Source organism: Cetorhinus maximus, chromosome 22 (genome assembly GCF_964194155.1).
Source record: "Cetorhinus maximus chromosome 22, sCetMax3.hap1.1, whole genome shotgun sequence".
NCBI classification, from domain to species: domain Eukaryota; kingdom Metazoa; phylum Chordata; class Chondrichthyes; order Lamniformes; family Cetorhinidae; genus Cetorhinus; species Cetorhinus maximus.
Window position 1 is genome coordinate 24,832,881 of NC_135900.1, and position 25,588 is coordinate 24,858,468.

At 40.5% G+C, this 25,588-nt stretch overlaps 1 protein-coding gene across 1 annotated transcript in view; it reads left to right on the forward strand.

Moving 5' to 3' along the window:
- ppfia2 (PTPRF interacting protein alpha 2) overlaps positions 1-25,588 on the forward strand; it is a 373,178-nt gene that overhangs the window by 170,603 nt on the left and 176,987 nt on the right. Inside the window, exons 8-10 of the mRNA XM_078567936.1 lie at positions 9,821-9,904; positions 13,336-13,467; positions 24,285-24,347. Of these exons, the coding sequence (XP_078424062.1) occupies positions 9,821-9,904; positions 13,336-13,467; positions 24,285-24,347 (279 nt within the window). The remainder of the gene's footprint in view (positions 1-9,820; positions 9,905-13,335; positions 13,468-24,284; positions 24,348-25,588) is intronic.

Genomic DNA, 25,588 nt, shown 5'->3' on the forward strand with positions numbered 1-25,588 from the left:
CCTGACTTCTGCCTTGTCGATGGTGGACAGGCTTTGGGGAGTCAGGAGGTTAGATACTCACTGCAAAATTTGCAGCCTCTGTGACCTTCTCTTGAGCCATTATATTTATATACCTGGTCCAATTCAACTTCTGGTCAATGAGAACCCACAGGATGTTGATAGCAGGGGATTCAGCAATGGTAATGCCATTAAATGTCAAGGGGAGATGGTTAGATTCTGTCTTGTTTGAGATGGCCATTGCTTAGCACTTGTGTGGTGTTAATGTCATTTTCCACTTATCAGCCCAAGCTGAATGTCGTCCAGGTGTTGCTGCATATGGACACGGACGGCTTCAAGTTGGTGGAGTGGGCAGATAGGTGGCAAATGAAGTTCAATAAGGAGAAGTGTGAGGTGTTGCATTTTGGTAGGAAGAACATGGAGGGACAATATCAAATAAGGGGTACAATTCTTAAGGGTATGCAGGAGCAGAGGGACCTTGGTGTATATGTGCATAGATCACTGAAGGTGGCAGGACAGGTGGAGAAAGCAGCTAATAAAGCATAGAGAATCCTGGGTTTTATTAATGGGGGCGTAGAGTACAAGAGCAGGGAGATTATGCTGAGTTTATATAAGATACTAGTTAGACCTCAGCTGGAGTATTGTGTACAGTTCTGGGTGCCTGTTATGACACAGCAGTTGGTAAAGGCTAAGCTGTTTAAATCTCAGAGAGAAACTTGAACAACTGTCATAACCTATATTTTCAATTGGTACGTTTGAAATGCAGCTATGAATTCAGGAATAAAACCACCAAGCCTCGAGGTTTTTAATATAAAACTAAATTAAACATTTATTAATTTACAACAAATTAAACATATACACATGTTTACAAATTACTACCATAATAACTTTTAAACAAATCCCCAAATTAATCACTCCCAGGTAAATCTTCACCAAGGCACCAATAACCCATAGGCCAGAATATTTCCCTCTTTGGGCAGGCTCGGCAGGGGTGGGCAGGGACAGTCGGGAAGCCAACCACCATCTATGATCGGCTTCGCACTGCGATTTCACGTGGGTGGGACAATTAAGGCCCACCTTGCGTGGATTGCAAGCAGCAGCATTGAGCGCTGCCTGTGTGGGTGGGGGGGAGGATGGAGAGCTGGGCCTGACATGCAGTTCGCGCATGCGCGCAAAAGACCACTTCAATTTCCCTGACGCACGGAGCTGCCTCAGGGAGATTGAAGCAATTTTTTTTTTAATTAATAAAGACAGTAAAAATTAAGTAAAACATGCCCCCTGGGACATAGTTTTAATTCCAAACTGAAACTTTTATTTAATGCGTATTAGCTTTAGGAAACCTCATCCCACTTGTGGATGAGGTTTCCTAAAAAATGTAAAGGCCGCTTGGCCTTTTCACCTGCCCGCCAGCCATTTGGTTGGACGGGCAGAGGAAATTTCAAGTTAATGAGGTTGTTAATTGCCTGAATAGGCCTTTTAATTATCGGCGGTTGCGCAGCCAACTCCGGCGTGTGCCGGCTGAATGAAACATCACGAGACTGTACAATGATGTCGGGAGGCATGCCCAACATCATTGCACGTCATTTCACGCTCGGGCGTGCCGGGTACACACCCACATGCTCAGGGTAATATTCTGGCCATAGACTTTAAAAAAACACCAGGCAAAACACATTTGACCTTACAAATTTAAAATGAGGTTCCTTGTAATTTGGTTCCTTTGCAGACAAAGTTGTAGGCTTACAGGCTGGTTAGATCTTAAATGCCTCTGAATTACACACACAAACCCGTTTCTGTTTATACCTAGCTTCCCCTTTGAATGTAAATTTTCCATTGTATTATTAGGTTTTTAATTTTACCTCTACTAACACTAATATCCTTTCATTCCACCAATTTTATTAGTAATATAAACACAGTGCTTAGCATCACCCAGCTAGGTGCAAAATTTTACCAATTCTTTTGAATGGCTTATTCAACAAATGCAAATTTACACTTTACCTTCTCCTCCTTATGTTTATCTAACTAACATCTCAAAGCTACTATACGTCAAAGAACCCAGACAAGCTGTCTTTAATCCAATTAAGACACACATAGACACACACATAGACATAGACCCCACTACAGTTCCAATTTAGCAGTAATTTCCAATAATATTATAGATTTTAATATTTCTTCATGACATCCCCCTCCCTATCAAAAAACAAACCATCAAAATTTTAAAAGACGGCTTCATTTTTAATAACCTATCTCACACTATCTCCTATACTTACTACACTATTACATTACCAGATGCATGCATTAACATAATATATATATACACAAGTCCTTGGTATCAACAGAAATCATTCCAGTTCAGTGTCCAGGCTTTTTTTTAAATGTCCAATCTTCCCTTTAAGCTTCAAACTCTTGATAACACATCTGCGATCAGATTTTCTCTACCAGCAACATGTATAATCCTTAGATTAAATGGCTGTAATAATAGACTCCACCTGAAAAGCCTTGCACTTTTGTCTCAAAATTTGTCCAAAAATTTCAAAGGATTGTGGTCTGTATAAACAATTGTTTCTGATGAATTGTTTGCAACATAGATTTCAAAATGCTGCAATGCTAACACCAAATCCAACATCTCCTTTTCAATCGTTGAATATCTTCTCTGTTGTGCTTTTAACTTCCATGAAAAATATCCTATGGATTTTTCAATTCCAGTGTCATTTTCTTGTAACAATACGGCCCCAATACCTATGTCACTTGTGTCAACGGCCAACTTAAATTGCTTGGCATAATTGGGTACTGCTAAAACTGGTGTGGTAGTTAATAGTTTTCAAACTATCGAATGCCTTCTGACATTTCAGTGTCTATTGCAACTTATTGTTCTTTTTTAATAGCTCAGTCAGTGGAACAACCACACTGCTAAAGTTTGGTACAAATTTCCAGTAAAACCCACTCATGCCCAGAAACCTGAAAACTTCTCATTTTGTTGTAGGCATTGGGAAATCCATGATGGCCTTGACTTTCGCATCTCTTGGAGCCACCTTGCCATGCCCAATGGTATGGCCTAGATATGTAACTTGCACTTGTGCAAATTCGCTTTTAGCCAAGCTCATCACCAAATTAGCTGCTTGTAATTGAGAAAATAATTCTTCCAGATGTGGTAAATGCTCCTCCCACACCTGACTGAAAACTATCAGATCATCAATATAAACAGCATGTTGCTTAGACCTGCAAGTACTTTGTTTGAGTCTTTGAAATGTCGAAGGTGCATTCTTCATACCAAATAGCATGACATTAAAGTGATATAATACATTTGGCATCACAACAGTCTGTATGTCCAACAATATCTCCAGTTTGGTCTCTCCAACAACAGTACCTGCCAATATCCTTTGAGCCAGTCATTCTTTGTGATAGACTTTGATTGTCCCACTTTCTCAATACAATCCTCCAACCATGATAGAGGATATAAATCCACTTTTTTCATCGCATTCACCTTTCGATAGTCCACACACAGTCTTTGTGTTCCATCTGGTTTTGGTACCAGCACAATAGGCGAAATCCAGTTACTGCAACTAGACTCAATTATATCATTTTGAAGCATGAAATCAATTTCTTTCTCTATTTGTGATAACTTTGCTGGATTTAATCTATAAGGATGTTGCCTTATTGAGAAGGAAACCTGTACAGACACATCATGTAAAGCTAAATCTGTCTTCCCCGTTTATTCCTGTAAATAGGTTTATGTGACTGCAAAAGCTTTTCCAAATCACTTTGACACTTGTTTGGAAGGTAACTCAATATTTCATTTAAATTTTGAAGCGCCCCCTCATTATCCAATTTGATTAGAGGAAAATCAATTTCAGAGTCCTGTATTTCCACCTCTTTCTCATCATTTTCCACCACTAACACCTCCCCTTGGTCCTCTTCCCTGTCAAAGTACTTTTTAAGCATATTTCCATGAAACACCCTCTGCTTCTTTCTTCTATCTGAAGTATTTATTAAATAATTTACTTAACGTAATTTATTTTCAACCTTGTAAGGTCCACTACACCTTGCATTTAATGAATTACTTAATACTGGTAATAGAACCAGCACTTTCTCTCCAGAAACAAAACTGTGAGCTGTCGCTTTCTTAACTGCCTTCCTTTTCATTACTTGCTGTGACATCTTTAAATATTCCCTGACATCTCACATGCTCTGTTCAATTTTTCCCTGAAATTTGATACATAATCCAGGAGAATAGTTTCCAAATTTTGACCCAAAAATTTCTCATAAATCAATTTCAGTGGTCCCCTTACCGCATGACCATAAACTAGTTCAAAACAGTTAAGACCAGTCGATGCATTAGGAGTATATCCAATAGCAAATAACAAGAATGGAATTCCCCTATCCTAACCCTGTTGATAACTCTGATAGTACACTCTCATCATAGTTTTTTTAAAGGTTGATTCCATCTTTCCAAAGCCTGTTGTGACTCCGGATGATAAGCTGTTGACTTAAATTGTTTTATCCCCAAACTGTTCATTACTTCCTTAAACAGCTGTGACATAAGATTTGAACCCTTATCTGATTGTATTTCTTTAGGTAAACTGTATCTTGTAAAAAAAAAAATTAGTTAACTCTTCCACAATCTTCTTAGTTGTAATATTTCTTAAAGGTATCGCTTCAAGAAACCCGGTAGACACATCCATTATTGTCAGTAAGTGCTGTTTTCCACTTTTAGTCTTAGGGAGGGGTCCTACACAATCAATCATGACCCTAGTAAAAGGTTCTTCAAATACTGGTATTGGGATTAAAGGCGCCGGCTTAATCACTGCTTGTGATTTTCCTCTTACCTGACATGTGTGACATGTTCTACAGAATTTGACAACATCCCTATGCAACCCTGGCCAATAAAAATGTTTCTGTACTTTTGCCTGTGTCTTTCTAATTCCTAAATATCCCCTCGTTGGAGTTTCGTGAGCAATTCTCAGAATCTCATTTCTATACCCTAATGGGATAACATTCTGATGTACCTCACTCCAGCTTTCATTTGCTGAGACATGATCCAGCCTCCATTTTCTCATTGAAATATCACCCTTAAGGTAATAACATACTGGAATACATTTTGCTTCTGTTTCTGAGTAAGCTGCCTGATGTAACTGTTTTAATTGCAAATCATTTTTCTGTCACTCCACTAACCTCCTTGAGTTAAACACTTCAGCTGAATTGTCCTGTAGTATTTCCTCCTGAACAACGTTAACAAACACATTGCCAGCTAATTGGATTTCAATGCCTTTTTCTTGCCTTTGAATAGCCTGCCCTTCTTGTTTTTCTTGTTTCAACTTGTGTGCCTGTGATCATGTTATCACACATCCTGGAAACAATCCAAGATGCCCTTCTGTAACACGTCTGTTGAAAACACTTCTATAGGCTGCTCCATTACCATAGGCATCACCCTCCTTTGTGATCCAGCTATATCATTACCCAGAATAAATTGAAATCCTGCAATGAGCAATTTTTCCACTACTCCAACAATAACTTCTCCTGTCTTCCATTTACTCTTTAAATTTACCTTCCACAATGGAATAGATTTAACATCTCCATGAACCCCACTCATTGTCACCTGTTCCTGCAGTGACCCCTCTGAATAAGAAATATCACTATCCCACAACATTAAGGATTGACTAGTCCCTGTGTCTCTTAATATTTTAACATCTTTACCTACTCCACCCTGCACACATGGAAAGACTTTCCCCTCACACACAACATCTTTAAACATTTCTTCAACCTGCTCCTCAGAATTACCTTCGGTAAACTGTGAACATATTCCCACTTCTTTGCCTATCACTGATTCTCCCTGTTTTACTTGTACACAAACCACTGGTTTCTCCTGTGCCTGAACCTCAGAGCTCACAGTACTTTTATTTCCAGAACTTGTCTGCACCCCAATAATTCCAACAGATTTTCCCTGCAATTTCCCACACACTGACTTTGTGTGCTCCACTTTATTACAATGAAAAAACCTCAATTTTCAAATATCACTCCTACCCTCAGCACCTTCCTTTTTATTCTGAGAAAAAACTTACTGGGAATTTCCAGCTACTCCTTCCCTTCCCTGACTACCAACCTTCCTTTCACCTTTTCACTTTCTATCCTTTTTGGATTTAAAAGGATGACGAAGAAAGCTTTAGCTCTATGAACTATTTCATAATAATCAGCTATCTCTGCTGCTTGCCTTACAGAATGAACCCTCTGTTCCTCCACATGAGTTCTCACTACTGATGGGATTGAATTTTCAAATTCTTCCAAAAGAATTACTTCCCTAAGAGCTGCACATGTTGTCCATTTTTAATGCACATATTTTTAATGCTCATTGGGGAAGTGGTGGCATAGTGGTATTGTCACTGGACTTGTATTCCAGAGACCCAGGGTAATGCCCTGGGAATCCAGGTTCGAATCCCATCAGTCCAGATGGTGAAATTTGAATTTAGTAAAAATCTGGAATTAAAAGTCTGATGGTGACCGCCAAACCATTGCCGATTATCGTAAAAAAAACATCTGGTTCACTAATGCCCTTTAGGGAAGGAAATCTGCCGTCCTTACCTGGTCTGGCCTACATGTGACTCCAGGCCCATGTGGTTGACTCTTAAATGCCCTCTGAACAAGGGCAATTGGCAATGGGCAATAAATGCTGGCCTAGGCAGTGGCGCCCACATCCCATGAATGAATAAAGAAAAAAAAAATCCACCAGTCAAAATTATTTTGTTTTAAAAGTTTGTCTCTCAAACTCAATATAAGCTTGCCTAGCCTGTTTTCTCGTATTCCTAAATTTCTGCCTGTATGCTTCAGGAACCAACTCATATGCACTCAAAATAGCCTTTTCGACATCATAATTCACTGATACTTCTTCAGACAGCGAAGCAGATACCTCATGCGCTCTACCCCCCTACTTAGCCATATTCAAACAGACCCCATATTTGCTGTAGCAAGGGCATTCTACCGCAGTATGGGAGTCATGAGCTACTAGCTCACGGACATGCAGCAAAGTGCACTCCAGCTCTTGACTTGCACAGAAGTGCAGGTCAGCCCCTAGGAGGAGAGAGAAAGGGCTTGTGGAAGTGGGACTCTTCTTACAGCATTTATGGGGAAGCGAGGCTAAGAAAACTAGACTGGAGTCGAGGGTTATGGTAATAGAATTGGATGAACAAAGATGGGAGGAGGCTGGAGTATGCATAAACCCCAACATGGACTAGTTGGGATGAATGGTCCATTTCTGTGCAATTACATTCAATGTAATTATATGTAGGACAAATTAACCAATCAATAAGCTCATTTGCACTTGTGGAACCTTGCTATGTGAAAATTGGCTGCTCTGTTTCTCTTTGTAACAAATTGAAGCAATTGACTGCAAGCTGCTTTTTGATGTTATGAAGATGTGAAAGGTACTACATAATTGCAAGTTCTTTTTTCTAAACAATTGTGGTTTGAATGTGGATCTCACTACCACAGGGAGTGGTTGAAGTGAATACCAGTAAAATAGGTGCAAATAAGGGGAAACTAAGCACCTGAGGGAGATGGTTAGGATGGTAATTTAGATGAGAGAATATGGGGGGGAGGTTCGAGTGGAGCATAAATATTGGTATGGACTGCTTGGGCCAAATGGTCTGTTTCTGTGCTGTATATCCTATGAACTATGTTTTTCAAATGTAACCCTATGTAAAATAAAACAATATAACTGGGAATGTGCTGAAGGAAATAACCCACTTTCAGGCTTTGTGGGTGATGTGTGGCTGAATTTCTGGGCTATGGTGTCAGCCATGGTTCAGTAGTAGCTCTCTTGCCTCTGAGTCTGGAGGTTCATGGGATCAAGCCCTACTCCAGAAACTTGACCGCATAATTCAGTCTGGCACTTCAGTGCAATACTGAGGGAATGCTACACTGTCAAAAGTGCTGCCTTTTGGATGAAATGTTATACCAAAACCCAATCTGACCTGTCAGTTGGGTGTAAATAATCCCATGTTAAGGAAGAGCAAATCTAAATCCTCCCCAAATTTATCCCTCAACCATCACCAGAAACTAATTTTCTAGACATTTATCGTATTGCAGTGTGTAGGATTTCACTGTTCACAAATTAGCTGCAGTGTTACCTACATTATGGTAGTGACTGTATTTCAAAAGTACTTCATTAACAGTAAAGCACTTTGATCATAAGATCATAAGGAATAGGAGCAGGGGTAGGCCATTTGGCCCATTGAGCCTGCTCAACATCCTGAGGTTATGAAAGTCATTATATATGTGCAAGTTCTTTCTTTCTTTAGGGAAATAGTCAGAAAAGTAATCTAATCAAGAATTGAAGCAAACTAAGTAAATATTAAGTAGTTCATATACAGTCTCCTATATCCTTAGGAGACTTGTATATTATCCTTGAAGTCAATTATAGATTTTTTATGTTCTATAATGTGCATTGTTTAATATTTATATGTACATTTTAGTCTAACAATTCTGAAAGCATTACCATCAATAAATCATTTGCAAAAGCAAAATACCACAAATGCTGAAAATCTGAAATACAAACAGAATATGCTGATGATACTCAGCAGATCAGGCAGCATCAATGGATAGAGAAATAGAATTATTGGATGGAATTTAATGGTCGTAGTGGTGGGCCTGTCCATCAGCTGGAGAGCTGGTGGCACCCCAAGACCATTTCCAGGAGCCCCGTTGGGACAAAATTCCAATCAGACAGTTTGCTGGCTGCCGTTAGGGTTTCCAGCTTCTGCAGGGGTAAGTAGCTACTTAAGGGCCTCAATTGGCCTCCGGGCGGGAATGCTGAACTCAACGGGCTCTCCACCCCAGCTTTTCTGCCCCATTTCTCGTCCCCCCTGCATCCCAGCCCACTGCTGGGGGAGTATTAAATTCACCCAATGTTTCAGGTCAACAACTTTTTACTAAAATGGTCACAAATAGAACAGTTATAAACAAATGTTTATCATAAAAAATTCCAGCTGATTGCAGTGAATAAGTTGTTATTCACAGAGCAAATGCTTTCCCCCCAATAAACTCACATGAAACCCCTGAATACTTTTTGACCTTTCAAGAGAAAAATCAATTACTGTAACAAAAAGCATTGTTGCAGCAACATTTTGATATTTGCTTCAGTTAAGGAGTCTGTAAATTACTTATATGTGATTGTAATAAATTATTTTAATATATCTGTCATGCTTTTGAAAGTGCTATTGGTTTGTACAGTTAGTGTTTGGCCTTTAGTCATTCTTTTTGTTTTAAACATTATGTGCTGTATTTTATTCAGCATTTATGTCTTTAGTTCTGATTTTTCGATTTGTCCCTCTTCTTTTCCTTGACTTGTCAGTCTGACCCAACCTCTTCTACCTCATCTGATGATTATCCCTATATTTTGGAAGCAAAACTGCAAGAAATGATCACCATGCTTAGGAAGGTAGTCTTGCTGGTTGATAATTAGATTATTTTTTCTTCACAATTTATCATTGTACAGTTTTGTGCTTGACAAGCTTTATTTGTTGAAAATAGCAGGATTGTGGTTTAACCATGAAAATCCAGCATGTTGTTACATATGGCTGAACTCATCACTCATGAAAATATTTTTGAAATCTATAATGACGTATTGCTGATGCTTAGATGTTATCGGCTTTACCAGTCCACAAATGTTAAGCAATGCTCTCTAGCTGCCTGCTTAATTCTGAACACGAGTCCACAGACAGCATAGGCTTGAGCTTGGCTTGTTTATCCTTGTTTAAATAAAACACATGTATGGGTATATTAACTTGATAAGATAAAAGTAAGGTCTATACATCTTTGTCAATTTGTGTTGTAGGCTGAAGAGAGACATGGCAGCATAGAAGAACGTTTGAGGCACTTAGAGACTCAGCTTGAAGAAAAGAATCAAGAACTTCAGAGGGTAAATCATATTGAGAATAAGATACAAAGGATCCTAGATCATCCTGTATTAGTTATTTAAATTGTTATTCATTATATTACTTGTTAAAATGGGTGCTGATACAAATGGAGATGAATTAGTTGTTTGCTCTCCCAAGTCTTGCTATCATGCTGACTATACTGTAATTTGAATTTAATTTGTGGCTCTTGTGTAATGCTAAAGTTTGAGATGCTTTGGCAGCATAAATCCCATACCTGTGCCTAATTGGAAGTGAAGGCAATTTCACAGTGGCGCCTTATCTTCCTCTGGGCTTAGGAAAACTGATCTGCACACTTTCACGGTTCGCAACCCTTACACCCAACCCATGTGTCCACACACCATTTTTGTCTTTTCACACTGAGGTTGGGTTCACATTACAGTTTGCGAACCACGCTGGAGCGTGTGAGGAGTGTGGGTAGGGAGGCGGGCCAGTTAGAAGGCCTGCTTCAGCTCTCCAATACAGTACCCCAGCCTCCAATAGTGTTTAAAGGGCCCCAAACCTTACCCCTCTCCCCCCTCACCCCCACCCACCCCCATGCCAACTCATGCACCCTCAGATCACCCTTCTCACCTCTATGTCCCCCGTGTATCCTCCATAGCCATTCACCCAATATGTACAGCCCTCTAATTCCATGCAATATCAACGGAAAATATTTTACATTCCTTGGGGAAAAGTAAGCCTCTCACCATATACTAAAAGCCTCCATATCATTGATACTGAGAAAAAAAATGTATCTGCCATGTGAAAAAGCCTTCTAATATTGTAACCTTATTAACTTGTGTCAATAAACCAGAAACCACATGAAAGGGATAATCTGTTATTACAACTTCTTGAAACTGTAATTCATTCTCAGATGAATGGAACATCTCCTTTTCTGAAACTCTTTAACACTTGAATCTCAGCCAAGCATTGCTAATGGCCACAGCTGTCCAAACAATAGACTGATCTCTGGGAAGGAAATAACAGAAAGTGTTCATTTCAATTTCAAAGCAGAGTGCCTGCCAATCAATGCAAAGGAGCAGGGGGTCAGGTTTGTCAAAATCAATTTTTTATTAAATCAGCCATTTAAGTCACAGTAGAAAAGGTGACAGCACAGGCTGACAGGGTACTTTGTACATTTTTGACTGCATTATAGTGTTTTCTCAATGGCAAAGCACTGTAATGCCTGTGAACAAATAAACAAGGCTGGTCAATGTAAGCTCAGCCTACCTTGAAAGAACAGATGCCAATTATGAATCACTGCATTAAAAACACGTCCACATTACAGTACAGCAGTTAATAGTAACATCTGAAGGCGTAAAAGCACTTTACACTTACTTTTCAGAAAATTCCTGACTGTTCAAAGGGCTTTCCATTTTCTTCATGAGCTCTTAAAACATGGCATGCTTTTAATATGCTTCCAAAACCCTGCACCACCAGACAAAAATTATATGTGGGAGGAAATCTGATTTTCGTCCTTCATTTAAAATGGGGAACCTGACCTTACCAGGGGGCGTGGGGGATGTGGCCATTCACACACCAACATGCACCTGCACACCCAGACAAAACATCAGCCTAAGGTTTTTATGAGATCCCTCAAGGCTTTGCTGCTGGTGGAGGTAGGAGGATACTCTGTTGTAAGGAGGCTGCTGGGGTGTAAATTAGGAGAGAGATGCAGATTGTCAATGAAAGGATTTGGAAAGAAATTTGTGAGAGATGTGCTCACAGTTAGGCAGGTACTTATTGCTTGGTTCTTGGGAAATAAATAGGCCATAAATTTACATGGGTACTGCCCATATAGTAGGCTCCATTATCAATGCTGTAATGCCAGTACAACATCAGTGCAAACCCTAAAAAAATAGCATAAATAGCACTTTTTGTCTTGATGCCATTCATCCAGGGCCTCCATTGATCTGTTACCTGTGAAAACCTCAGAAATTCCAAGAGATCGTCTCCTTTGCAATCACCATGAGTAGATAATTAAATACGTTTGTTCTCCTCCGGTACCACTACTATGTAAATAAATAGGCCTGTGCATGCCTTTAAGTAGGAAGGCATTCCTACTTGTACCATGAAACTGGATGCTGAGTCTTTCATGGGGCCGGTAATTTTCAGATTTCACCCAAAATGAGCTTGAAAGGCTTAGCAAGAGGACTGAATTATTTTCAGGTTCAGGCCATATTAGAGTGCCCAACACTCAGTGAGCTCTCACAGACCATTTGCCAAACTAGGAGACCGAAATTCTGGCTGCTACATGAGTGAGCCAAATCCAGGTTAGCAGTAAAGTTGGGAAAGGTTTACCAAGTGGCTAGCAGAAGATTGCAGTACTTTTGTCTGGTACTTAGAAATCAATTTTACTTTCCCTGCCTGGCAGAAATCATGAAGGGTTTAAATAGAGTAAATAAATAAAAACTATTTCCAGTGGCTGATTAATTGATAACCAGAGGGCACAGGTGATTGGCAAAGGAACCAGGAGCAACATGAGGAAAATCTTTTTATGCAACTAGTGGTTAGGATTTGGAATGCAACCTATGATAGGGTAGTGAAAACAGATTCAATAGTAGCTTTCTAAAGGAAACTGGCTAAAAATTTGAACAAGAAAACAATTGCAGGGATATGAGGAAAGAGCTAGGGAGTGAAGAGCAGAATGAACAGATTTGTTGAGTTGAATTATCTCTTTCAAAGCTGTACAATTCTACTATCCTTTCCTGTGACCCACCGGTGAAATTAAAAATTGGTGCTCAGATCACACATTTGACTTTGATTATTCTTTTCATGAAATATTACATTCAAAATTTGGAAGACTCTTAATGCTTTTTCCAAACCCAATATTTTGGATTCAGAGCAGATGAGGAAGCCTATTTTGTACAGGTGCACTGCCATCAGCATTTGGTTCAGACAATTACAATAGGCACAATATGCATCCCAGAGTGAATGAGCTTATTTCCAAAACTGTAATGATCACAAAATCATTCCATTGCAAAACCAGAACATTTAGCTGTGAAACAGTAAAATGTGTCACTAGCAGATTATGCCTTCGAGATGTTGCCTTCAAATAAGTTGAACCAAAAAGACAAAGATGAAACATGTAGAGAAACAAACTAAATAGAAAATATGCATCCAAAATAACTGGCAAGTGAAAATTGATTTGATGAGAAATGCAACACAGTACTAAGAGAAAATTCTGCCAAACTGTAACAAAATATAGAATGCTGTACAATAGCAGAAAGAAGATTTTTTCACAATTCACAGTTCCGAATATGTACTGGCTGAGACCAACCTGAAGAAATCACAGAATGGTTACAGCACATAAATTTCTGTTTTCTTGGGTTTGTCAAGTGAATGGCAAAATGTAATTATTCAAAACTGTCGCTAATCTTCAGTATGAATTTAAAATTTTTGCATTTCACATTTAAAACTTCACATGTCATAGGCCCGCCAAAGAGAGAAAATGAATGAAGAGCACAATAAGAGGCTCTCGGACACAGTGGACAGATTGCTAACAGAGTCTAACGAGCGACTTCAGCTGCATTTAAAAGAGCGAATGGCTGCGTTAGAGGATAAGGTAATATTTAAACATTTTCTTTATAGTCACCATATTATAGTATTCAGGTTTTTAATGTTTAATTTGAATAGAATAGTATATTTTTGCAATTTTAACAGAGAAATTGATGTAAAACAAGAATAAATTGCTGAATTCTTATTGGACCTAACCTTTTGTTGATCATGCTAAATCATCCAGATTATCATCTGTTTAAATGATTCTCAACCATTTAATGGAGGCCAAAGTGGAGCATGCATCTTGTGTGAAGAGAAAGGAACATTCAGAGGTTAACTGCCAAATTCACAGAACATATCTACTAACCACTATAGAGTAACTGTAAAATGAAGGAAATGGTCCTTCTTGGCTGAAGAAAGACAATAAACTGGACTTTACAGGGAGCCGTGGTCCCCGCACCCTCCCTCCACCCCAACCCTCAGCTAAAAAGTCAGTGGGGAGCCCACCCATGAGGAGAACTGATGCCCTATTGTCATTTGACAGCCAGTTGACCGTTAATAAACTGGTGGCAGGATTTCTACCCCTCAAGTCCCAACTCAGAGAGCTGCCAGCCAATCAGAATGTTAACAGATCTATAGCCCCAGCTGCGCCAGGTGGGGGCAGTGGCCACTGCTGGGACTATGGGTAATCCCCAATAGAGATAGTCACTGGAGCAGGATGCCAAGATAAATCGGTGGGATTTTGCTAGGATCAGGCTGGCAGACCTCAGTGATGGGGCGGGAGGGTGGGTGGCCGAGTTTGAGTGGCAGGGTGCGTAGGCAAAGGAGGAAGTGTAATATTGGGAGGTTGCCTCTGATGGACATAGGCACATGGCATCCGCGAAGGAAGATGCCCACCCCCCTTTCCTGACACCAATCTGTGCAGCTAAAGCTGCTAGGTTATCCGTTTGGCATGGGCCTCCCCCTGCTGTGGGCAAAAAAGTGGCAGGGGCGGGATGAGGCCCTTGAGTAGCCATTAATTGGAGGACTAAAGCCAGTAGGTTATGTTAAACCTATATGAAACACTAGTTTGGCCCAGCTAATCTATTGGCCCAGCTGATACATTCTTTCCCAGATGGTGGGGGAAGTCTTGCCCTAAGCCAATTAATGTCCCACCGAATGTAAAATGGCTGCAGAGCAGCCGGCTTTTTGTGGATGGGCTCCTGACCTACTTTTTAGTCGGGGGCAGTGCGGGGAACAGGGCACCCAGTAAATCTAGCCCTATCATTTGCTTTATTTTATTTTTTAAGGAGTGTCTAAAGAATAATCTTAATGAAAATTAAATTCAGATGGTTATTAAAACAGACAATTTTTCTTAACATCAGTTTTATCACTGGGTGAAAAGTTGAAAATCTTCCCCAGTAATTCATTTGAGAAAAGGTGTATTCCCCATCCTTCTCAGAGTTGCAGGGAAATTTGCGACTTTGTTTATTGAAAGGTATCACTCATGGAGGAGGTTAGCAGTTACATTTTGCCAAGTTTTAGCTGTTGCAACCCTGATGAGATCTTCAGCTAAGACCATGCATTTGAATTTCATAATTTGTGGCACATAAGAAAGAAATTGCTTTTGCATTTATGTAGAATTCTAGACTATTAATTGCTACTCTTGCACTGGCTCAGGACAGGGAAAAATATGAGGATGAAGATTTTCATGTGGACAAATTACAAGAGCAAATCACAGTATTGTTCTCATACTAAGACTTTATTTGCTTGGATATATGAATGTATAGAAACTTTGAAATCATGTATAATTTTTTCGTTGAAGAATGTTAGAACACATTAATATAGATGATTTAAAATATTTCTTGTAATGCTTTAAAGCTAGATTATGTTTTGGTTGTTTTTTGGAATGGAGACTTTTCTTTCGGAAAGTAACTTTCTGTTTACTTCTTTTCAACATAATTTAAACACATGACAATCTGGATGGCTTAGTATGACTGACAAAAGGTTAGGCCCAATAAAAATTCAGCAGCTTATACTTATTTTACTGTTGACAATCTACTTCTATTTTACTTATTTCACATTTTATTTGGTACAAATAAGCACTATTGAAACAGAAGTTATTGGTTGGCAGTATAAAAGGATACAAAAGGTTATTACAGAAATATTATGTTAAGTCCAGTGGTTATCAGGCTAAAAGAAATCAAGGAAACCTCCGCTGATCATCAGCTACCCTTCTCCCAACTGATGAATCAGTAATCTTCCATGTTTATCATCAGTTAGAAAAAGCTCTGCTGAAATCAAGGGTACAGAATGTACTCTGGTAGAAAATTTCAATGTCTACCTTCACAAGAGAGTTGGTAGCATTGCCACTGACCAAGCTAGTTGACCTCTGAAGAGCAACAAGGGAAGCAGTACAAGAAGTGATTTATTTAACCTCATCCCCACCAACCTACATGTTGTAGACATATCTATCTTCAATAGATTTGTAGAATTGGCAATTGCTTGTGAATGTAAAATCTTGTCTCCATGATTGGGTATTGTGACTCTACCACTAACTGAGTAGAGCAGGCTAAGAATAGACCTGCAATTTAAAACTGGGCACCCATGAGACAGTGTGAATCAACAGCAGCATTGAAATTATATACTGCAACCTGTAACCTGATGGCCCAACACACCTCTCACTTCCTGATTACCATCAAGCTAGGAGTCCAATCTTGGTTCAATGCACATATAGAAGGGCATGCCAGGAGCAACACAAGACATACACTTCAATGAGGTATGAATTTGGTGAAGTTTCTACAAGGGACTGCTTGCAAGCCAAATATCAAAAGCAGTAAGCTACTTACAGAGCTAAGCAGTGCTAAGATCAATAGATCTGAGCGAATCTCTGTAGTCCTACTATATGCAGTCAAAAATAATGCTGCATAATCATATAACCAACAGGAGGAGTCACCATTTAGAGTTCCATTCTCTGGAGTGGAGCCCAGCATATGAATACAAGACAATAAATTAAATTTTGTACAATCATTTTCAGACCAATGTGCCAATTGGATAATCCCACTCACCCCCCCTTTTGTGCCCCTCCCCCCCATCAAAGATACCAGTGTCAGTGTCCATTGAATTTGTTTCATTCCATGTAACATTAAAAACCAGTGGAATGCAATGATTAGAACAAAGGCTTTTGACCCCGATAACATACTGGCTATGGTATTGAAGATGGAAGCACCAGTTTCTCCCTATCTACTCTGTCCAGACGCCTCATGATTTTGTATACCTCTATCACATCTCCTCTCAGCCTTCTCCTGTCCAAGGAAAAGGTGATTGTGATTGATTGTGATTGCACTGGAGAGGGTGCAAAGGAGATTTACCAAGATGCTGCCTGGGCTGGAGGGTCTGACCTATGAGGAAAGATTGGATAGGCTGGGAGAAAAGCAAAAAACTGCAGATGCTGGAAATCCAAAACAAAAATAAAAATAAAAATACCTGGAAAAACTCAGCAGGTCTGGCAGCATCTGCGGAGAGGAACACAGTTAACATTTCAAGTCCGTATGGCTCTTCAACAGAACTAAGTAAAAATAGAAAAAAGGTGAAATATGAGCTGGTTTAAGGGGGGTGGGGTAGAGCTGGATAGAGGGTCAGTGATACCTTGAAGAAGTATTGCTCTTCTCTCCGACAGGATTTCCGTATCTCTCTTTTGCCTTGTTATCTCCACCTATCACTAGTGGTTGAGTCAGAAACTCTTGTAACATTTAGGAAGTATTTAGATATTCACTTGTGTTTCCATAGCCTCCAGGGCTATGGACCAAACGCTGGAAAATGGGATTAGTGTAGTTAGATCTTTGTTGAACGGCGCAGACACAATAGCCGAATGGCCTCCTTCTGTGCTGTAATTGTCTATGAAAACAGTCCTAACTTCTCCAATCTATCTTCATGCCTCAAATTGTCTTCCCTGGACCATTCTTGTGACTCTCTTCTGCAAATTAAATTGGCAGGTCAATTCACTATAAAACAAAACACACCATTTTGTCCTTCTACAAAATATTTGCTAAACCTCTGTTAGAATACTTTGCCCAGTTTGGGTCTCCTCATATGGTGGGGAATATTGGGGTTTTGATCACACCAGGGTGCACAAGATTAACTCCACTTTAGCACTCCTAAATTACCTGGATAGGGTAAACAAGTTGAGTGTCTATACCCTAGAACAATATAGATTTTGGGATGAATTGTAAGTGATTTATAAAATAACTATGGGAATTTTCCTTTCCAGAGATTAAATCCGGTGACAAAGTGAAATTCAGAGTGATTTCTACTGGAGAGCAGGGTGCCTTACACTTGAGATCTTGTGCTGGTCAGCTCATTAATTATGCAGCCATGAGGAGCACATCAAATCTCGTGGCAGGGCTGGCAGGAAGTGGCCTTATGGGCTCCAATGTCTGGGCGCCATATTTGAATGGCACTTGGACAGCCATTCACTCTTCCACTCTGCTCCTTGACTCCCCTCTGCCAGTCCTAGTTTGGTCTCACCCCTCTCCTATGCCCAACCTTGGCACAGCATGTATGACAGGCAGCTGATATTTCTCAGTAATGGTGTGAAAGGAAGGTGAAAACAGTGTCTACTGATCTGAAAGTCCAGGAAGGAGTCTACCTCGCCAGGTGCACACCACTTATGTACAATCATGAAACAGAAAGTTCTAAATTCCCACTGGTGGGGTATTTAATTTGAAGGGAGCACAAGATTCTGGTGTGTTGGGCTTTGAATAACCATTCATGAGATGCAAATGGAGTTCCCGACATAGATCCACAGGACACTCAACCACCTTTAAGCTGCCATGAAAGTCAGGAGAACAAGATTCCAAACTAATTTCCTGACTGGGCAACCGATTTTTGGTCTCCTGCCAAATCTTGCTCCCCTGCTAGCCACGATTCCCGCCGCTGGTGGGAGCAGAAAATTCCACCCTGTGTTTATATGGGCCAACTATTTCAATAAAATAGGTTAAGGAAGGCCAATGGTCATGCTTACAAGTTATGGAAGGACAGACTAGGTGGGATGTTCAGGAGTTCGTCTTTTCCCAGAGAATAGTGGAGCAGGTTGCTGGCTTCAATGTTGATTCGCTGTATTCCTTCATGCAACAGCTGGACCTGTTTCTGTAATGTAAATCAAGGCCATGTGATCTCCTGAACTAGTTTGGCAACCTTAAAGGTCAGAGAAGGATTTTCCAGTTTTTTGTTGCCTAATTTGTGTGGATTTGTTATTTGTTTTTTTTCCCCTCTTTCAGGAGACTATGTGGTTCTGGGTAGTCGGGGATTGTATGTATTTGGATACAGTAGGTCTTTTCCTTTCTGTCATTTTTGTATGTTTGTATGGCCCATATAAACACAGGGTGGAATAAATAAGTCTTATTCAAAAAAAAGACCAGACTGTGAAATAGAAACAAGGGCTGAATAGTATGCTTCCAGATCGGGACTGTTCACTGCTTCGTTGAGCATATTGTGGGGTGTGATGATTTAGGGCACCATTTACGACGTCATTACGCCAGTTTCTGATGATATGGTACGTGACAGGTCAAAAGTCAGGAACCCACCCGTATTATTTTTATTGCAACTGACAAGCCAATTAGGGTCATTAACGACCCAACTCACTGCTCTAATACATTCAGAAGGCAATTCGCCTTCAGGGTGAGATTCACGACTGGTGGGGAATCCAGCTTTTCATGAACAAGCTTGTTTGGGCAGGTTTTAAAACCGCAGCTGAGACCAGAGTCTCAGCTTTGCAATTCAAACTCCATTGACTGCAAAGACAGCTCATGTGAATGAGCAGAGGAACTTTGTGGACATTTTAGAACAAAAACAAAAATACCTGGAAAAACTCAGCAGGTCTGACAGCATCTGCGGAGAGGAATACAGTTAACGTTTCGAGTCCGAATGACTCTTCATCAGAACTAAGGAAAAATAGAAAAGAGGTGAAATATAAGCTGGTTTAAGGGGGGGTACAGGTAGAGCTGGATAGAGGGCCAGTGATAGGTGGAGATTGCCAAAAGATGTCATAGACAAAAGGACAAAGAGATGTTGACGATGGTGATATTAGCTAAGAAATGTGCTAATGGGGACATTAAGGGTAGAAAGCAGGATGAGCAAGGGACAGATAGTCCTAGTGGGGGTGGGGTGGGGGGGATCGAAATAGGCTAAAAGGTAGAGATAAAACAATGGATGGAAATACATTTAAAAATAATGGAAATAGGTGGGAAAAGAAAAATATATATAAATTATTGGAAAAGGGGGGATCGGAAAGGGGGTGGGGATGGAGGAGAGAGTTCATGATCTAAAGTTGTTCAACTCAATATTCAGTCTGGAAGGCTGTAAAGTACCTAGTCAGAAGATGAGGATATTGATGTGGATATTTTATCATGAGGACGATTCTCCTCTAATTCAGAAGGCTCTTTTGATTCAATATTTTCCTGTCTGTTAGCCAGGGGTGAGAGGTGAAAAGTATCTGAGACAGAAGGATATTGTGGTCTCAGTTGGAGATACAACCTCTAGTGAGGAGGAGAGAAGGATTAGGAGGAGAAGGAGGAGAAGGGCAAGAGGAAGGAGGGAACACTGGGAGGCTCAGGATGCTATGGTTCTTCAGGAAGGGAACAGAGCTGCGCTTGATCCCGAGGGTCAGGAGGAGCCCAGAAACCCTCAGCAGAGGTGCAGACAATCTTATGCCGCCCCAAGGGTATGCAGGCTCAATGCAAAAGACTCAGACTTTCAAGACACTGTGACATCACTTTGTGAGATGCTCATAGGATAGAACTCATCCTACTGTTTTGGGGGCCACCCAATGCCTGTTGCATTGAAGGTGAGAGTGGTGCTGAACTTCTTTGCAACAGGGTCATCCCAGGCAGCTCATGGAGACCTTAGTGAGATAACACAGCCTGCTGCAGACCATTGCATCAAGGTGTTCACATATGCAATGTTCCATAGGGCTGGGAATTAAATCTCCTTCATTCAGGATGTCCAAAGCCAGATGGACAAAGCCCAAGGATTTGCAGTGATTGTAGGTTTCCCCAGGATGCAGGGAGCCATTGACTGCATGTACAGAGCCATTAAGGCTCCTGCTGGACAGCCATGCATCTTCATAAACAGAAAGGGCTTCCACTCAATGAATGTCCAGCTGCTGTGCAACCATAATCGGGTCATGCAGGTGTGTGCCAGGTACCCAGGCAGCAGTCACAAAGCTCATATTCTTAGGGACTCACAGATTCCAGGCCTTTTCACCAGCTTTGATTCCTTGGAGGGATGGCAACTAGGTGGTAAGGGTTATCTACTCGATGGCTAATGACACCTGAGAAAGTGCCAAGATTTGACACAGTACAACGAAAGCCACACCAGCACCAGGGCCATAGTGGAACAGACCATCGGTCTCCAAATGATGCACTTCCAATGCCTGGACAGATCTGGAGGTGCATTACTCCCCCTACATGTGTCCCTGGTGGTCGTGGTTTGCTGCGTATTCCATAACATAATCACCCAAAGAAGAGATGCCCTGGAGGATGATGACAGGCCAGATGGGGGTCAATCCTCTGAGGATGAGTTGAGGGACTTCGGCGATGCTCCTGCAAATGGTCCTGGCTGTGATCAAGTGAATGACCGTGACACCAGGAATGCCCTAATATGGCAAAGGTATATAGTGCGTCTTGCCACTGCTACAGAAGCAGTTTGGCGAAATTTTAGTCCTCCTTTTCTCAGTTACAATGAGAGAGTCCTGTAGCCCTTATATCCAAACATCCTCCATCACCCAAATGAGAACATGATTGCTTCTGCCCTCCCTCAACCTCTGATTTCTTCCCTCAACCTTCAGACACAAGTCACACAGCCGCAGCAATCAATAAGAACACCAGCATGAAGGAATGTGAGTTTTGTTTTTATCCACAAGCTTTAAAGGCCTAACAACATCAATGAATAATAACCTCACCCATGTGCCCCTATTTGTGACTAATGTGGATACTTACTAACAGGTTTACGAGTGCTCCAGTACAGTGTTCTCCCCTCGCTTGCAGCTGCACTGGAGAGAGGCATCTGATGTGCCACTTCCCTTGCCCCGGTTGACTTCAGAAGGCATCCTCTGTACAGCTGTGGCCTTGAGCAACTGGCCATTCCAGGAGACTCTTGCTGAGATGTATGCAAGTCTTCAGTTGCCACATTAATGGTTAAGACTTGTGTCAATGGCTGATGGACGGAGGAGATGCTGCCCCCATCAGAAGTGCCATGAGAAGAACTTCCAGGTGGAGGCAGCTGCTGCTCAACCCCCGCCAATAGGACCAGTTGGTCCTTCCAACCAGTGAGCTCCCAGCAGCTGGGTGGGCAACCAAGCTCCCAGTTCCCCTGTCGCTCTGGGTCTGAGCCCCTGAGCTCAGGGCCAGGGCAATGATGTGCAGGTCAGAGTGCATTCCAACGATTGTGTCTGCAATGCACCTGATTTGCCCCTCCAGGACAATCACCAGTCTGTCTATGAAGGAAGCATGGTGCTTCGAAGAGTGGGTGATCGCTGCGCTCATGGCCTGGATGGACACCTCCAGTCCGGGCCAGAGCACGTAACCCCTCTGATATACCCACCAAATCTACACGGACCTTACACTGAACATCCAGCATCTGCTGCCTTACAGACAACGCCAAAGGCTTATTATCCAACTTGAAATCAGCCTCCAGAACACTGCGGACACTCCATTGACTGCCTGAGGCCTGCTTTACTACAGTCCTTGGCAGCTGCACATGCAAATGTGAAGTGCCCTCACCAGTGTGTACATGACCCCTGTCCAATGTGCTAAACCCTGCCGAAGTGCCAGTACCTGCAATGATGCTGGGTGCAGAGAGAGAATGTAACACTGCACCCTCTGAGGGTTCCCTCTCCTCGGAAGAGGGAGATTGCTGGATGGTTTCAGGTCCATCTTATGCTGAACAGAGAGAAATCAGGAAGAGGGTAGTCTGGAATCTAATCACTTGACACATCAGCCCGATCACACGACACACATAAACCATTTCATGGTCTGTCATGAGTGAATGAACTCTGCAGACACAATGAACCCTTGAATGATGATTGGATCAAGCTTCAGATCATGAAACTTGTCAAGGTTCCAATGTGTGAACTCTATTCACCAGACGCATTGCATAATTCCTAACCTCCATTAAACTAGCACTAGCCACCTCCTCTTATCAGTCTGAAACTTCTGCTGTTTCACCAGAACCAGGCCTCCCTTCCATCTTGCCACTGCCTATACCCCTGGACGAGTTGGCTTCTAGCAGGCCCAGCAGTTGCTCCTCATAAGGAATCAGGACTTCCAGATTGGGTACACCACCACCTGTACAGGTGTTGTGGGCTCACCGCTCCTGAAAAGATTTGACACAGAGATTTCATCAAAAATTTGAAACTATTATATATGATGCCTCAAACCCATTATCAGATCAACATATGCTAGGCTGAAGCTTTTGCTCATGCGCCATAAGGTGACCCTGCCAACAACCCACCGTATAACTAGACCATTGCTTGAAATGCACAATGGCATGATCTAGAACAGCTATATCGCTGTGGAATCGTGCAACTTTTGATGAGCAGCTAACCTCAATTACCTCCTGCATTCGCTAGTGAGACCTGTATCACACTGGGCCCAGATTGCTCATACTGATGCCATCCTCCAGTTCCCTGACACAATTTTCCTTTCCAGAGAATTTTGCAAAATTATAGTCACAGCCTTCAAGCCTGCATTATTTCCTTCATAACCTGTGTCTGAATGCAACCTAAAGTCTAATGTTAAAAACATAAGAAAACCAGGTCAAAATGAATTTTGATAACAGATAAGTGTTTAAATAAATTAATGGATCAATGACAAAGGAAAGAAAGCAAACTGAAAGAAATCATGAGAGAATTTTAACTGATGTTAAAAAGAAATGTTCTGAATAAATTCTGCTAATCCTCTGTTATTAACTAACTTTATTATAAATGAACTTTTCCTGTTTTGATTTTGATGGAGTCAGCATACCAGTTTTTCTGCTACCTATCAACATGAAGGTATTCATGCAAGCTCTCCAGTTAAATGCAGCACGTTCTTTGGTGAATCATTTGTTTTTTATATATACTCTGCATGTTGAGCTTTACTGAATCATCTTCTTATTTAAAAACAATGATGAATCTCATTGAATGAACACTTGTTCCAGAGTTATCCAATAATGATCTTTACTGAATGCTCCCCTCTTTATTTCATAAACACAAAATATATTATTGAACACTCATCTCGCCTTTAACAAAGCACAATATTCATTTTCACTACATGATCTCCACTTGCCTTTTCCAAAGACATTAACATAAACAAAAATGTGCAAATTGACAAACTAAAGTCTTCAGGTTGGAAACAAAGTCTGCATAGGTGTGAATGATCTGTCTTAACAAACTCTACTTTAACCACTGATAGCACTGATGTGCTCACAATTCCAAGGGATTTCATGACTGCAAGCACCATGTTTTTAAATAATTCAGCAGGAACATAGATTAAGTTCATTGGTGCCCCCTCATGATGTGAAACCATAATAAATTCATTGGAGACTCTTTCGAGTTATCAACAGTCACAGATTGCAACTCTTTTGAGTACAATCACAGTTCTTGGTTTCCGGGAATGGGACATGAACCCACAACCCTCTGATTCAAAGGCGAGGGTACTATGAACTGAGCCACAGCTGACACCTCATAAATTCATTGGAGGGAGAAGTCTTTTGACAATGCATCAAATGAGTTGTTTTAGAAAGTTAGTATATTGTAACTAATGAAGTCCTTAATATACAAATCCTGATGACAAACTTAGCATTATTGTTTGATCAAATTTGTTATATTTGACTTATTTTGCAAATAATTATGTTTTATTACCTTAGAACATGTTGATACAAGAATCTGAACTATTAAGAAAACAACTAGAAGAGTCTCTTCATGATAAGGTAACATCATTAATACATGAGAACATGATACTGTAAAGAAACACTCTTTGATGGAACATAATTAATATGTTGAAGCTTCAGTGGTACATCATTCATTTAGAATGATCATCTATTTCCATAATGTTAAAAATCAGGCACTTGGGGAAAGATCCAAAAATACACGTGCCTCTAAGCTCAACACCAACTGTAATAAGATTCAACCAGCAGTGCATCTTGGGTTGGCTAGCTGCACCTCATACTATAATCGCAGCAATCTAAGACAGCAGACATATTGGCAATGTGTAACAATATTTTAAGTTGGTGCTGCTAAGAATTTTGAGATATGATATAATAAGTAAAAAGAAAATTTAAAAAATCAGTTCAAAATTAACATTATGATTTAATGTTAATTTTACAGTGTATATGATTCTTTTGTTCATCATGTTGCTCATTATCATGTTTAGGATTGATATAAAGAAATAGGTCTTGGCTTAGGCAGTAAAAGAACTGGATAAAACTATTAATTTGCAGTGAATATTGCAATATCTTTGTAAGATCAGTTGAATAAAAGGTTCCTCTCGTGCAACTGTCTCATTAGATAATTTAAACAGAAACTAAATCAGCAACCAACTTCTTTGCCTATTGATTCAAAATTTGTTAAGGTACTTTGTTTCAAATACTTACAAATTTTATATTCAGGAGTTATCAAAGTAAATATTTTGGCACTGTACAAGATCATATATAACAAGTGAGACAGAATGGCAGGGGATTTGAAAGTGGGAAGTGCATGTGAGTGGGTTAGAGTGAAGATGTACAGTCAGTTCCAACAGACCTCGGTGGAGAGTGTAGAAGACAAAGAAGAGCAGCTTGAGGAAAAGATTTTTTCACATGAATCAGACAAGCTATTTAATATCTGATATATTTATAGAAGATTTAGGGTGCTAGTATGATTTCCACCTACAGAAAAAAGGCTGTTCACTCCAACTGGCCTATGTTGGTGTTTATAAACCACAAGAGCTTCTTCCAATCTAATTATCTATTCCCACCCTGCTTCTGTAACTCTGTATTTCTTTCTCCCTCGTGCATGCATCAATTAATGATCGATTTGTAAATCCATCAATGTTATCTGCTTTGACCCACTCCATGTAATAGCAAGTTCTGCATTTTCCCCACACTCTCTGTGCAAAGAATTTTCTTTTAAATTAGATATGTGATCATTCAATGGTTATCTTGTATTTATGCCCCCTTATTCTGTACTCACC